Source organism: Geotrypetes seraphini, chromosome 8 (genome assembly GCF_902459505.1).
Source record: "Geotrypetes seraphini chromosome 8, aGeoSer1.1, whole genome shotgun sequence".
Lineage (NCBI taxonomy): Eukaryota > Metazoa > Chordata > Amphibia > Gymnophiona > Dermophiidae > Geotrypetes > Geotrypetes seraphini.
The window spans coordinates 111260265-111277050 of record NC_047091.1 but is presented as its reverse complement, the minus strand read 5'-3'; the positions used below and the strand labels follow the sequence as shown (position 1 = coordinate 111277050).

Sequence of the window (16786 nt, the reverse complement as noted above, 5' to 3'; positions counted from 1 at the left end):
TATTGATTCTTACTGCCATACAGAGGATAATTCTATAAGGGGTATCTATATTTATATACCCCTTGTATATGTAAATTTACAGAATACCTGCATTTTCATAGATAAGGTGCCAATCTGAAAGGGCACACAAATGCAAGGAGGGTGTGCAAATGGGCAGAGCACCTTTCAAAATACTTTTAAGTTACATATGTCCGTGCTAGTGTTATGCAACTGCAGTTACATCAACTCTATAGTGAATGTAAGGCATGTCAACAACACTGGGTTACAATAGCATTTTATAATGGAATTTTACCACACATCCTCGGGCTGCCTAAATGGAAGTGGCCAGCTATAGTCTGGCCCCCATAATATTTACAAAATGAAAAACACTGCAACCTTTAGTTCTTAGAAACAGGGAAGCGGCCAGCTAAGAACTGACCAACCTTTCCTGGCAGTCAGCACACACAACTGTAGTGGTGAAAAGAACTGGTGAAATCGCCTTTGCTAGGGAAGGCTTGTCAAGTGGTTTCCTTTTCGCAACACAAGCACCAAAGAACTGGATTTAGCTCAAGGATTCTGCATCTCAAGTTTTCAAGTTTATTAAAAAAAAATTTTATACCGCTTATTTAAATTTCTAAGCGGTGTACAACAATAATAAAAAGAAATATTTTTAAAAAGAACATAACAATTGGAATAAAAAAAAATTATACAAACCATGATGAGTTAATAGACACATACAAGAACATATATACTAACTGCACACAATTGGGAAAGAAGGATGGAACCACAATATTTGAGAAAAGGCACACTTAGGGAAGAAACAATAGGTAAGGGTGGAGGCTATAGTTGATTTGGTCCTGAAAAGGACAGTTTTATCCAAAAGCATCTTCGAAAGATTCTGCATCACTAAGTGTAACTGTATGGTGGAATCTAGTGTGTCTCTATATTAAATACGAAAAAGTAGCAGCTGAGAAAACTAATTCATTGTCCACCTTTAACAAAATCTGGGCTTCTATTGTAGACATGTGTTGATTTATATAATATTTTGCCTGCCTCTTTTTGTATATTTCTTGTTATATGGGTATTCCCTGTGATAGTTGGTATGTATTTCTAGACAATGCCACAATACTGTATCATGGTTTATTTTCTTGTACATTTCTTATATATTTTCTGACAAAACTTCAATAAAAATATTGAACACAAAAAAAAAAAAAAGAATGTTTTTAGTTTTGCTTTAAATTGCTTTGTCGTGGATTCGATTCGTAAATGATTAGGCAGCGAATTCCAAAGAGAGGGTGCAGTGACAGCAAAATTATTAGCTCTCAACATAATAATTAGTTTTAATGATGGTACGACGAGAAGATTTTGTGATATGGAACGAAGAGATTTAGTGGGACAACAGGGAATTAGGAGTCTATCAATAAACTCTGGTTGATTATTTGAGCGAATTGTAAAAGTTAATAGTAGAATTTTGTAGCTAATTCTGTGTTCGACGGGCAGCCAATGTGCATTGATTAAAAGAGGAGAAACATGATCATATTTCTTTGCGCCATAAATGATCTTGATAGCAGTATTTTGTACTATCTGAAGGCGTCTTATTTCCTTTTTAGTAATGCCCTTATAGAGGGCATTACAATAATCTATGCAAGAAATTACCAATGAATGGATTAGTGTATTCAGAGATGATGAGTCTAATAGTTTGGAAAGGGAATGTATCATTCTAAGGCGGTGGAAACATTTCTGGACCACTGTGCTAATATGGTTGTAATAAGAGAATTTGCAGTCAAGAGTAACTCCTAGTAGCTTTAGAGTGGGTACGACTTTAATTGGGAGGGATTCAAATTTCTTATGTTTAGATATATTATTGTATAATAAAGTGCCAGTGCTTAGTAATGATAAATACATAGAAAATCGTCATAGTTTCCTAGTAATCTTATTAAATTGCCACTTAGTGTAGAGGGTCGCTACTTAAATATAAAGAGAATTCTACTGATGAGAATGCTTTGGTTTGTGTTCAACAGTTTTCCCTCCTGGCTTGGGATATAAAGAATATCATTTTGAAGAACATAAGAAGTTGCCTCTGCTGGGTCAGACCAGAGGTCCATTGCGCCCAGCAGTCCGCTCCCGCGACGGCCCATCAGGTTCATGACCTATAAGGTGATCCTTGCCTAAATCCTTTAATCCCCCTTGTCCTTCTATCTATACCCTATCATAACCTATCTCTATCTCTACCTCTATCTATATCCCTCAATCCCTGTATCCTTCAGGAATTTATCCAATCCTTCTTTGAAACCCGGTAGTGTACTCTGTCCTATCACAACCTCCGGAAGCGCATTCCAGGTGTCCACCACCCTCTGGCATTTGTCAAATTAGTACTAGATTCTGACGTGGATGTCCCAATTTTTGCCTACAGGCGAGCAAAAATTTTGGTGAGCTTATAAAACCTCCCAGAAGTCAGCCTGAGTATATTCAAAAAGGCCACTTTACTTGTGGACGTTGCCAATGGTGTGAGTCCTCTCTGACTGGGAATAGTTGGATTCACCCCCAGTCAGAGAGGACTTATTTTGCTAAATCTAGAACAGATTGTAAATCTGCATATGTTATATATATGATCCAATGTCCATGCCCTAAAATATACATAGGACGTACTATTAGACCCATGAACGTCAGATTGAACGAACACAAGTCTCGGGTTAACACGGGTCTGAAACAGCTCCTTTAGTTTGCCATTGGGCTTTTCTCAAACATAACATCACTGATTTGAGATGGCGGATCATTGACTCAGTACAAGTTGGGTGGGAGGGTAGTAATATTGAACATATTTTAAATCTTAAAGAACTCCGATGGATATTTGAACTCAACACTATGATCCCTTATGGGCTTAACCTAACAAGTGATTGGCTGACTCTGGCAGCATGAATCTTTATGCTGATCTGCTCCTGGTATGCCAGTGGTGTTTTGTATTGTTGGTCAGTGATTGGTGGGAGGTGGTGCACGTCACAGGGTATTCCTCTCTTTAGCTCCACCCAGAACGTCGCGGCCATGTTGCAGTCCCGGTGTGAATGTTATGGATTTAGTTACAACTTAAGAGGTTGAATTGTTCTGGTAAGCTAATGATTATGCACTTTTTTATGTTGTGCTTTTTACTTAGACGTTCAGGGAGACCTAATGAAGATCTTTGTGTTTTGTAGTAATCCCCGACCCTGAGGAAGAAGCTTGAAACACGTCAGTGGGGAATGAGACAGAACGGTTCTAAGCTAAATGGCAATTTAATAAGATTACTATGAAACTATGACGATTTTCTATGTATTTATCATTACTAAGCACTGGCACTTTATTATAAAGTAATATATCTAAACATAAGAAGGTCCAAGTGAAAAAGCTTCACCTATTGGTTCCCATGAGGATGGCTACCAACCAAGCAACTAAAAAGTGAATATACTCGGTGTGGCTTTCTGAGGAACATGGTGTTGGAAATCACTGGACACAATTGAGGTGGAAACTAAAGAATTATCAAGTTATTTGATTAGAGACTATTGTGTGTTGTAAAAAGTAGTGGTGACAGGATAGAGCCTTGTGGAATTCTGTGCTTAGTGGAAGAAGGCTTGGATGATGTATTGTTAAAAATAACCTTGGATGATCTATCTGAAAAGAGGTGAACCAGTCCATAACTTGACCTGTTATGCCTATTTCATGAAGACGAGATAGTAATAAGCTGTGATCAATGGTATCGAAAGCAGAAGAAAGATCTAAGGAGAAGAGCAGAACTGACTGGTGATGGTCAAGATGGTATAGTATTTTTGTGGTTAAACCTAGCAAAAATAGTTCAGTGGAGTGGTGGTGACGAAAGCCAGTTTGGTTGGGATGTAAAATCAGAAATTTGGTAGAAAACAATTTTTTCAGTGAGTTTGGCTATAAATGGTATATTAGCTATGGGACGATAATTAGACATGGTTTTTAAGTGCACTTATAGGTTCAGCCACATAAAAGACGGGTGCAGCTAGATTATGGAGAACCAGAGGAACCTTTGCTACAGGAGAAGAGCAAGCAGTTACAACAAAACAAGAAACCCTTCGGGTCGCTGATTCATCAAGCCTACTGAGCAAAACAGGAGATGCTCCAGTTAACATGTATACTTAAGAATTGCCATACTGGCACAGACCAAAGTTTCATGAAGGCCAGTATCTTGTTTCCAACAGTGGCCAACCCAGGCCCCAAGAACCTAGCTAGATCCCAAGTAGAAAAACGGATTCTATGCTGCTTATCCTAGGAATAAGCAGTGGATTTCCACCAAACCATCTCAATAATGGCCTATGGACTTCTTTTTTAGGAAATTATCCAAATCTTTTTTAAACCCCGCTAAGCTAACTGATTTCACCATATTCTCCGGCAATGAATTCCAGAGTTTAATTACATGTTGTGTGAAGTAATATTTTCTCCAGTTTGTTTTAAATCTACTACGGTACTTTGTAACTTCATCGCATGTTCCCTAGTCCTAGTAGTTTTGGAAAGAGTGAACAAGTGATTCACATCTACCCTTTTCCACTTCACTCATTATTTTATAGACCTCTATCTTATGATCCCTGAGCCGTCTCTTTTATCGATTCCCCCTTTGTTCTTCCCTAAAACATATTGCAAACCTTCCCTTCCTTTGTCAGCCTGCTTGTGTTCAGTTTGATTCCTTGTCATGGTCTATCTACTCTGTCTTTCTTTATTGATTTTTAACTGTCACCCTTGGTTTTATTATTGTAAATGGCTTTGGCTTATCATTTTTTTAAATAATTGCAGTATATCAAATAAAATAATTTTAACTGTTGGCACTGGCTTTTGATTGGCTAGCAGAGGAGGCTCGTTAGCTAAAGAAGCCACACGACCGACTGTTACTGGCAGTTTCTGGCATCCTGTAGATGAAAGCACCAGTGACCTCTATATTTCTCAAGAAGTCACCTATGTACTCTGCCAATCAGCAGGAGGTGTGATAGGCCAGAACTAGAGGAAGCTCACTTAATTTGATTTATTCATGGCTTAACTTGCACTGATGGTTAGGAGTTATAGCCCAAAGATGATTCTCTCTCTTTTTGCTTGAGCAGTTAGCACACTGAAGGAACCTCAAATATTTACCGTATTTGCTGTTTTACTCATCCCAGTAGCTAGAGGTCCAAAACTATCCAGGATATGAAACTGGAGCTGCAGCTTGAAAGTGAATTAAAAAGGCAAATGAATCCATCGGTCTGCCAGTGTTGAAAAAAAAATGATGTGGCCTTAAATTTTTATTAAGAACCACTGCTTAGAAATGAGGAGCTCGGGGGAGGGGGGAGCTGTGGGGAATTAAAAGAAATGACAGAAAACATGATAGGATAAAGGGGATGGGAATAGGTAATAATACTGTTTTTTCTGTGTGGCTACAATCAATGCGGTTTACATATTTTAGACAGGTGCTCATTATGTAACTAGGGCAGGGGTAGGCAATTCCGGTCCTCGAGAGCCAGAGCCAGGTCAGGTTTTCAGGATATCCACAATGAATATGTACGAGATGGATTTGCATGCACTGCTTCCTTGAGATGCAAATCTATCTCGTGCATATTTATTGTGGATATCCTGAAAACCTGACCTGGCTCCGGCTCTCGAGGACCGGAATTGCCTACTCCTGAACTAGGGCAACTAAGTGTTAAGTGACTTGCCCAGTCACAAGGAGCTGCAGTGGGAATCGAACTCATGACCTCAGGGTGCAGAAGCAGCTGCTCTAACTTCAAGGCCACTATGGGGAGCAGAAGCAGGGAGCAACACTATTGTATAAACAGCAAGCCCTCTTGGCTCAGCTTCAAGGACTGTGCCAGCATGTTACCTCCATCTAATCGGAGTCTCACCTTAACAGAGAGCCCTGAATTAGAGAATGACACGGTGACAAAATTCATCACCGTTCCCGTCCCCGCGGATAACCGCGGGAAATAATCCCACGTCATTTTCTAGTATCTATTTCAACCTCAGTCCTTCTACACCAGCATTCTTCAAAGCAAAGCTTGCGGGTCAGTGGCTGTGCTTATGTGAGCCAAGGATAATGAAGCCATTATGACATCACTGATGTGATTGGTTCTTAGGCACTGGTGGAATGAGGCATTATGACATCACAATATCTGCTCTGGATACCAGAGACTGTCATTCTGTAGTGTCTGTTTCAACCTCAGTCCTTCTACACCAGCATTCTTCAAAGCAAAGCTTGCGGGTCAGGGTTGTGCCCAATTATACTCTGATTCTTCCCTCTCTCTCCTTAAAGAATGACATGAAGATGGTTTCCCGCGGTTATCCGCGGGGACGGGAACGGTGATTAATTTTGTCACCATGTCATTCTCTACCCTGAATCACCCTTCCCAGTCATGACGTTCACATGCTGAACCCCCACCTCAGTGAAAAAAACAAGCTGGAATTTCTAAGAAACTGACAAAATAAAATTTTATTTCATTTCAACAATGGGGGCTATAGCAGCATTATATACTTTAATCAATGAATGGTAACATAGTATATGCAGGTTTACCATCTACTAATTTGAAATTACAAATACTACAGCATGCCGCAATAGTTACTGGATAAAGCCTGAGGACAGATTCACATTTAACACCTTTGTTTATAAATTTTCATTGGCTTCCTATACTTTATAGCAGTGGTTCCCAACCCTGTCCTGGAGGATCACCAGGCCAGTCGGGTTTTCAGGATAGCACTAATGAATATGCATGAGAGAGAACTGCATATAATGGAGGTGGCAAGCATGCAAATCTGCTCTATGCATATTCATTAGGGCTATCCTGAAAACCCGACTGGCCTGGTGGTCCTCCAGGAAAGGGTTGGGAACCACTGCTTTTATAGGATTGATTTTAAATTGCTGGTGCAGGGGAGTGTGGCGCAGTGGTTAAAGCTACAGCCTCAGCACCCTGAGGTTTTGGGTTCAAACCCACGCTGCTCCTTGTGACCCTGGGCAAGTCACTTAATCCAGTGGTTCCCAACCCTGTCCTGGAGGACCACCAGGCCAGTCGGGTTTTCAGGCTAGCCCTAATGAATATGCATGGAGCAGATTTGCATGCCTGCCACTTCAATTATATGCAAATCTCTCTCATGCATATTCATTAGGGCTAGCCTGAAAACCCGACTGGCCTGGTGGTCCTCCAGGACAGGGTTGGGAACCACTGACTTAATCCCACCATTGCCCCAGGTACGTTAGATCAGTGGTTCCCAACCCTGTCCTGGAGGAACACCAGGCCAATTGGGTTTTCAGGCTAGCCCTAATGAATATGCATGAAGCAAATTTGCATGCCTATCACTTCCATCATATGCAAATCTCTCTCATGCATATTCATTAGGGCTAGCCTGAAAACCCGATTGGCCTGGTGTTCCTCCAGGACAGGGTTGGGAATCACTGCGTTAGATAGATTGTGAGCTCGCTTGGACAGAGAGGGAAAACTGCTTGAGTACCTGACTAAATGCTTGTAAACCGTTCTGAGCTCCCCTGGGAGAATGGTATAGAAAATTGAATAAATAAAATCCATAGAACGTCTTGTAAAAATAGTCCATCACTGTATTCCTGGCAGAGCACTGAAGTCACTTTCAGATCATAGGATGGTTCTACCCACTCCATCCAGAGCTCACTGGGGAAAAAATGTGACAAAGTACATAGTTTTGGGGCTTTACTCTGGAATAAAGCTTCCTGTTTGTTTGTGCTGAAGTATCATTACATTTGGTATACAGGGTCCAGGGACATAGGGAGTCTGTATTACAGCATGCAAATTTTGAATGTATTTTTAGAAGGGTATTGCATATTTTTTGTGTGTGTGCAATTTGGTTTGGTTCTTTCCTATTATATTAACTGGAGTTCCTTTCTTCTTAAACATTTTATAATGTAACGATATTGTGAACTACCGTGATGGCTACAAGCTTGGTAATATAGCAAATTTTTAACAAACTATGCAGCCCCCTACTTAAGGAGCAGAGGTAGGATTTTATGGGTCTTAAGTTTCTCATCTAAAAATTTTTTTTAAAAAAACCTCTTGGTTTCCTGTTTATGGAATCAAATCTGCTCAGATATCCTATATCTCTACTTCTGTACTCAACATACATATAGTAGCACTGAAGTCCATATAAAACAGGCTTGTCCAACCTACAGCCTGCAGGCCAGAAACTGGCCCACCAAGTGCTTTTTTTCTGGTCCTCAGAAGCTTGGCAATTCTTGTGGTACTTACAACAGGATTCCTGCTAGCCACCACAATTCAACGCTTTGTAAGCTTGAGCCATGCAGTATGGGAAGTTCAGATTGATCTTGTGAAACCTGAAACCACATGACCAACCCCCAACTTCCGGTACCACATGGTTTCAAGTTTGCAGAGAGCTGCGTTACGGTGGGGAATTAGGAATCCCTCTGTTCCTCTGCACCTGAAGCCGGGTGAGGGGAAAGAGACTAGGTGAAGATGGGTGTGTATGAGAGAGTAAGAGCATGCGAGTGAAGGACGGGGAGGGGGGCAATACACCATCATATTTTGCCACAATTTGACAAAACATGTGGCAAAATATTATGGTGCGTGTTTTGGCCCTCCAAAAGTTGGAAAATAGGAAATGTGGCCCCTGATAGAAAAAGGTTGGGCAAGCCTGATGTACAGCATCTAAGTTCAGTATCCAGTCACAGCTTACTCCAACAGAACAAGCTCATCTAGGCTCTGGTTTTGCGTCATCACATACAGGAATGTGCAGTTTGGATCTGCTTAGGAAAATTCGTGGGAAACTCAGAATTAGGAGTCTAAACATGTGGGGAGGGAGAAGGGGAAATCAGAATTAAAAACACCCTGTTCAATGGATCTGGGGCAAGAAGCAAATGTAGGGCTCACTTTCCTACCAGAAGAGGCAACTAAGAGTATATATATATATATATATATATATATATATATATATATATATATATATATATATATATATAAGGTAATACCTTTTTATTGAGCTCCGTACATTTCTTGACCAGAAGACACTTCATTTTTAGCTAGTCAAGAAATATATTTAAGTTATATTTCAATTACCGCTATCACCTTATATTTTTGCAGGTCAATATTCATCCGCCACAATCAGCATTATTTTTTAAACAGCACCAGGGGCGGTCATAAAATATCCAGATATTCAACATCTTTACCTGGATAGTGGCCAGTGCAGAATACCCAGGTAAGGCAGTTAACACTGGGGCTTATATACCATCTTTCCAGATAAACAGATTGAATATTGCCACGATCTACCTAAGGTCCAGGACTGACCAGGCCCCAACACTATATGGATGGTGCCTCTGGATATCCCAGTCAGCAACACTTATCCAGATAACAGGTGCTGGTATTCAGATTAAGTACTTTATGAATCTGCTATTTTAGTCCACTTTTTGAAATGCAGCAGCTGTGGAAGGCACTGGTTTCAGTGAAACAGATAGGCCCAGAGCTCATTTTGAAATCCTTTTAATATAAACTTTTCTTTTTATTCCTTGTGTGCATAGCAAATTTAAGTGCATTAACTAACAACTAGAAAATGCAAAGACTAATTAACCAACCATAAATACAGGAACTTCCCACATATTGGTTAAAAACACAATGCCCATTGATTTCTATGCTGTATGGAATTTGTCCCTTATTTTTTGATCATGATGGTGGCAACCCTGACTGGCTAGCACAGTCCCAGCCTTTACTAGGACCAATCTCAGTGAACATTCTAAAACAAGATCCAGAAGAATTGTAGGGGGGGGGGTGACACTTAAGGCCCAAAAAGGGGTCACCAGCAGCACTTAGTCCTGCAGCATTCCAATCAGCTTTTGACTGTATTACCTAGATATGGCACCTGGGGAAGAAAACAACAATTAATGGGCAAACAGACAGAGAGCCCATGAATTGCAAAAGTATCAAGTAGTCTTGGGAGGGACCACTTCACTGGCCTTGTCAATGTTGAGAAATCCAAAGGATGGAGGTCCACAGAAGGCCTAAGCCTATTTTTTTAAGGAATGTGTTTGCTTGAAGTCTTGTGTCAGATAGCATGAAAGTTACCCAGTCCCATACACCAGCACATTATTATTACACCCACCAGCTTGGGCCCCAAAGTGGTATAATGCAAATAAAAATACAAAAGGAGTCAGAATAAAATAATGCCCGCAATGAATGGACTTGACTTTCTGTGCACCTGGGGTGGACGTGAGGGACTAAAGTGCTTTGGGCAGCCTGATCCCGAGGCTGCTACAGTTTGATTCCAGAGGCCAAGTTCTGAAAACTCTGTTCAGTTCACAACCGCATTCTCCTGATAGTCTACAGGGACCTCCAAGGTGGCTGATGTCCCACGTAACTTTGTCATTATGGGCATGCCATCTGTGGGGAAGGAAGGGGAAAAAATGAACATGAACCAGGCTCTCTCAAACCATTTAAAAAAAATAAATATACGTGTCAGAATGTACCAAGGTTATAACAAAATGTAACTTCACATATAAGGGGTTAAAGTCTTAAAGCACTTTAATATATAATCAAAAATTGAGGTGGGGGCACAGAGGAAGAGTAATACCAGTTTAAGTGAGTCTATATCACCCTAAAAATGAAAGATAAATAACTTTATTAGAAAGGTGGTGGGGTCTGCAATTACCACTGGTAGAGGAGCCAGCAAACCAAACTATGAATGCAGAGTAGGATAAGGCTTAGATGTGCAAACTCATGCAGAGTATTCAAGCCTAGGGACCCTCCTAGTTACATGGAACACTGGAGCTTTTCTAAGGCTGATCCTTTTCATTTGCAGCCAGCAAAGCTGGGTAACATGCAAGAACATGCAGCCTGCGACTCTGCATCCACCCAACCCTCGTCATCGACATGAGTAATGCTCAGAGCATGTTCTACTCTTTTTCATGGGATTACTCAAGCAGCGGCACAGGACATGCTGTATTGTATACTGGAATGCAGGGATTAATATAGCCAGCTTGTGACCACCTCACATGAGAAGAGTCACAACTAAGAATGAATGGTCAAATTGGGGGGGGGGGGGTGCGGGAGGAAACAGTTAAGATTAAAAAAGAAAAGGCCAGAAAAGCTAAAATAGTCTATATAAATGACTGAAAGAATTGGGGTTAGGAAGGCCTGTTTAATGTGTAATGGTGTGGTCAGATGATAATAGATGAGAATTTGATCCTTATATAAAGGGAAAATGGAGACCTTGCTCCTCTTCCAAGTTCTGACTACAATGATGCAGACCCCCACCTTACTTAGGGCCTCTTTTATTAAACTGCGCTAGCAGTTTTCTAGCGCGGGAAGCTGCGCTGAATGGCCCGCGCTGCTCCTGACGTTCATAGAGTTCCTATGAGCGTCGGGAGCAGCATAGGCCATTCAGCGCAGCTCTCTGCGCTAAAAACTGCTAGTGCAGTTTAATAGAAGAAGGCCTTAATGTTCATCACTGGAAAATGTGAGAACATGGCATGAAGTTTGGGGTGAGGGGAGGGGCACCGATTCCTTTACCCTCCTGAAATGTATTTCAGAATAGGAGCAAATAAGGCAGTAGCAGGCTTGGCTTATGGCTAAATAAGGATGTCTGAAGGAAAAAAAGAATATGGATATTTTTCAAATTTATTCACAAATATTTTCCAGTTTTCTTCTTCTTTCAGTTAGTTTCACATTCATTTCTTTTAAATGCACAATAGCATGTTAATATGCAGTTATCAACATAATGCACAGGTTGGTGAATGTTGAATCACTTTAAAGCTACTTAAAAAACACTTACTAACAAATGCATATCTGTACTGCTAAATTTTTATCCACTTGGCAAAGTTAAAGGGTAAGTATAATCAGGGCTACTGCTGGACAGGGAGGGTAGGGAAGGGGTGCTGCTGGACAGGGGGGAGGGTAAAAGTAAGGGAGAAGGGCTGCTAGCACCCGTTAATGTAACGGGCTAAAAAACTAGTTAAATTATAAAATAGGAAAGAGCCATATAGGAGAAATACAAAAGGAAGGAAGATCCCATCAGATAACCAAAGCAGAAATGAAGATAATGTTTCATAAGGTAAGTGCTTTAGAGGTTGACTGCATCTATAAAAAGAAATGTTTTTAGTTTTCCTAAGTAGTGTTGAGCATTGGCTACTAATGGGGTCAGAACTTCCCAGAGCATGCCCACAAGAGTTGTGTGGGCAGGCACAACTCATGTGTACATGTCCAGGGAACCATACTCCCTCCAAATAAAAGTCCCAGTGCTTTAGTGGACCTTCCCTTTAGCTAACTCAACCCCCCCCAATCTAAAAAACAAACATGCGTTGTTGGTCCAGTGGAACCCCTCCAATCTCCCCAAGGGTCAACACATTATTCCTGGTGGTCCAGTGTCTAGCTTGACAGCCCTCACTGCTTGCTCCTTCCCTCCATCTTCCCCACCCCCGACAGTGGATAGGTGGGTAGGCTGGCTGGCCAGGACCCAAGCTAAGCAGCCTTTCCCCCCTTTGTTCCTGCTCCTGTCTGGTATATCCTGTGAGGGGCCTAAACGCCATAGAAGGAGAAAAACTTCTTATATGGTGTTTAGGCCCCTCCCAGAATACACTGGGCATAGGCAGGATGCTGCTGTTTTGAAGAAGCAGGCCTAGAGCCAGGAGAGAGTAGGCACCCCTCCCTCCTGCCACTTCAGAAAAGGTACGGGGGTGGGGAGGGTGCTTAGCTTGGGTCCTGGATGGTTCACCCACCTGCCCACCCATCCACCCACCAAGGATCTTTTTTTTTTTTTTTTTTTAAATTCAGAAGGGGGACCTTTGGACCCCTAGGGTTTTCTGCAGGTTGAGCTTGTGCAATTCCCTGAGTTTCCTGTCAGTGCCTGAGCCAATCAGCGCTCAGGCACTGACAGGAAAGTAAGACTACGAGAGCTCAGACCTGCTGGAAAAGTCTGCACGTCATTCCTTGCTGTGCATTACAAGGAGTTCTCATTTTAATACTAATGAGCTCCTTGTAATGCATTTGCATAGGATTTTTGGTGGCTGCTACTGCTATTGATAAAAGCCACCAAGAACCTTTTTGTGCATTGATGGCTTAACTAATGTGCAAACTGGACTGGCTACCAGTCTTGTTTCACGGTAAGCTTTTGAGCACCTGCCCCTGAGATTGCAGGAGCAGTGAGCTCCCCCCTACAACCAGTGCTTCAGCACCATCTATCACAGTACCTCCTCCTGTAATCAGAAAATGATTTACGCAGCTGTGGTCTTCACTTAGTCAGAAAAGCCCAAATATTCATTCATGCAATAGTCTCATTGATTTCGCTCCTCAAAAACACACACCACAAACATTCAGAATCGTTTACTTACAGAATCGGATTCTGATGGGCCAGACCATTATGCAGCATAGGAAGAGTGTGGCTGTAATGGCCACACCTCCCGTCACGATCACCATCGTCCAATGGTAGAATCCAACACAGGCAGAACAGCAGAGCTGGGTCCTGATAGAAAGCGGAAGTGAGACTGAATTCATGGACATAACAATCATCAGAAACATAAGTCTTAGCACTCCCCCACCATTCCTAAAATGTCCAGTTACACTACATACAGCACAGGGGAGGGGAGAGAAGCACACACTGGAACAAATGTCTGAGGTTCCCAACTGTAAACTGGATACTTCTAGCATCTAAGAAAGAGAACACCTGACCTAAGAACTGTAACATCTTTTTTTGTTGGTTTTCTTTTTTGAATTAAACTCACACCTTTCAACAATAGCTCAAGGCAAGACACATTAAGGTACAGAGTATTTTCCTGCCGCCAGAAGGCTTACAATGTAGTTTTGTACCAGAGCACTGGAGGGTGAATCAATTTGCATTATGTCAGAGAGCAGCAATGGGATTTGATTCCTGGCTTGCTTGGTTCTTTGTGCACTGCTTTAACGATTCTGACAAGTAGATCGTTATAAATAAATAATTATTTATACCATAGTTTGTATGTAAATTGCTCCAGGTTTCTATCTATGGTCTGCAACCAACTCAAAAATGTGGAAAAAAATTGATAAATAGTTTATGTATTTATATAACTGTAAGGAAGTATATAAGTCATGAACAATGATAACTTTCTTCAGTGAAAAGAAAGTTCCAAAACAAGAAGGCTAACAAACTCAAGTGTAATGCCAGCAAATAGTTTGCCATGTAAAGTGTGGTAAAGACAAATACTGGAATTCAAGAACACATAGGTCAGGTACAGAGGATTAGTAAGAATTTCTACAGGAGTGGGTGGATTTTGGGGGGCGATTATCTGCTATCATATGCCAAGTCTTGAACATTCAAAACTCAGTAATAAGTTCTGTACCTGCTCCTCTCACCTATAGAGGGCACTGTAGGCAGTCATTGGCCTTGGAGGCAGCCATAGGTTGGGAAACACACTGGAGTTCTTTGTAATACTTACTGACAAGGATGCAAACTCTGAATCACCACCACTGCTACTCCGTTGGCCACCTTGTCTGTGAAACTCATAGCTCCGTACACAAAAGCTGCACTTTGCTGCAAATTAACCAGCATAAGAAGGTAAAATAGCTGTCATACTGAGTCACATCAAGAAGTCCATCAAGCCCAGAAGTACCCCATTTCCAACAGAAGCCTATCCAAATAGTTTAGTGTTTTATGAACTTGCTATGCCACTTGGCTTTACACAGGGCTTTTCTTGTGTCAGTATGCACCAGTACAGTGTACTGGCACCTTTTATTCCACCCAGACCTGCCAGTTCGCTCTCCCTCCCCCCTTCCCCCACTTCTCTCCAGTGGCCTCTGCTGCTTCTCTCAACAAGCAGCAGCGGAGGCAAAGAAAGGACTAACAGGCACAGGGCTAGAGTGCTCAGGTGCACATTGTCAGCTCTGCCAATCTCTTGACCCTCTGTTAACTTCCTGTTCCAGGGCAGGGGATCAACCGAGCAGACAGCATGCGCCCAAGCACTGTAGCCCAGCGCCTGCTATTCCTTGCTCTGTGGGGAGAGAGAAAGAGGAAGGATAGGGACAGAAAGAGGGGAAACCCTGGTAGGAAGGAGAGAGAGAAAAAGAGGTGGTGCTGGAAGAATGGAGACAGAAAGAGGGGAGATTGCATTGACATGGGGAAAGCTGTACGTTAATAAAACAAATTACTTGAAGTTTGATTTTTCAACTTACATTCATTAATATATAAATTTTCCTTTATACATATACACATAACATCCTATAAATACACTGCACTACATTTCCAAAACATGAATTCAAATTCTGAGATAACCACCATTGTGATATAAACAGTCAAACAAGTGAAATTAAAGATTAGATATTAAGAAATAATTAAATCTCCTTTTGACTTCTGTACTGATGTGAAGGAACTTTTAGTTCTGTATCATTACCGTCTTTCTGAAAGCTATCCTTCAGAGTTATACACAGACTGACATGTTGTGTACAACTGCACATTCCATTAAAAATAACTGAGAAACACACACTTTGGGCCTGATTCTGAATAGGATGCCCTTGCTCAGCAGCCACCTAAGTGGCTCTTTGAGAATCGCACACAGGCATCCTATACAGAATCGCATCTGTCCTAACCCCGCCTAACCTCCCTGATTCTCTATCTGGCATCCATGTCACAGGCACCATATAGAGAATCATGTTGCTGCTGAGCTGATCACGGCAAGGAAATCTCCAAGCCACGATCAGCTGAGCGTCAGGGAACCTCCAAACCCTACTGCAAGTCGGTCGGCAGGAGGGATGCCCACTCCCTTCTGCTAGAACCCCCAAAACAGCCCCCGGAAGGAGGGATGTCCATTCCCTCCTGCCGGCACCCCCCTTGAACACATGACCCTCCCCCAATACCTTTATTAGAATGGCAGGCCTTCCCCTTCCTGGTGCATTCTAGCCTTAGGGATCTGGCCAATCTGAGACTTAGTCCACTTCTACTGCATCACAGAATGCACTGGGAAGTAGGCTTAAGACTCCAGTTGGCCTAGATGCCTAAAGCCCCTCCTATTAATTGATTGGTTGAACAGACTGCCTGCTCAAGCAAAAAGTAAAAGAAACAAACAAAACCTATACAGCTGGGGATTCGCCAAATCCCCTAAACATATGCCACTGTAGGACAAGCATGTGCAGTTTTGCAAAATGTATGACACAGATGCCAAATTTCACTCATTAGGAATGTGTCCAGTTGCATAGTAAGGGGGGAACTCCCCCCCCTCCATATCTCTAACTCTTTACTGGCACGAGCAGCATCTCCAACCTGCTGTCGGCGCTGCCCTCAGCTCTCTCTCTCTCTCTCTGAAGTCACTTCTTGGTTGTGGGACCAGGAAGTGATGTCAGAGGAAAAGCCGAGGCCGGCATGGGCAGCAGGTTGGAGATGCTGCTTTTGCCAGCAAGGAGTTAAAGAGATACAAGTGGAAGGGAAAGTGCATGCAGCAGAAGGGTGGGGAAGGAGTTGGGGGGGCAGAGAAAAGGGTGGGGAAGGCGTTGGGAGGGCAGAGAAGAGGGCGGGGGCACCAGTGCCCTTGCTATGCCACTGAGTGTCACGTTCATTTGAAAGCTATCTCACACTTTTTGAGCACTATTTGTCACTCATCAAAGCTTCAGTACCAGTGCACTGATACTGATCACTGCTTTCATGAGAGGGAAGCCTTAGAAAAATAAACTAAATGGTCCAACCAGTAGGAAGAAATCTAAGCACACATTCTTGCCTACTGCTTCCTTTTGCCTTCTTTTCCCTTTACTGTTAAGTACATGTGATTTGAAACCAATGTACATACTTGTAACTACTGGGGGGGAAGACAATTTAAGCTCCTAAATTGCTCCTTACTTTGTCTATATTCTTTCATAGGCTCCAA

At 42.1% G+C, this 16786-nt stretch overlaps 1 protein-coding gene across 2 annotated transcripts in view; it reads right to left on the bottom strand.

The window, feature by feature from the left end:
• Positions 1 to 9435: 9435 nt before the first annotated feature.
• Positions 9436 to 16786, bottom strand: part of MFSD12 (major facilitator superfamily domain containing 12) — a 65958-nt gene continuing 58607 nt past the window's right edge. For both annotated transcript variants that reach the window (XM_033957135.1, XM_033957136.1), the window contains exons 8-10: positions 14372 to 14466; positions 13292 to 13422; positions 9436 to 10346 (exon numbers count right to left, since the gene is read on the bottom strand). In XM_033957135.1, coding sequence (XP_033813026.1) covers positions 10258 to 10346; positions 13292 to 13422; positions 14372 to 14466 — 315 coding nt within the window. In that variant the 3' untranslated portion in view covers positions 9436 to 10257. The remainder of the gene's footprint in view (positions 10347 to 13291; positions 13423 to 14371; positions 14467 to 16786) is intronic.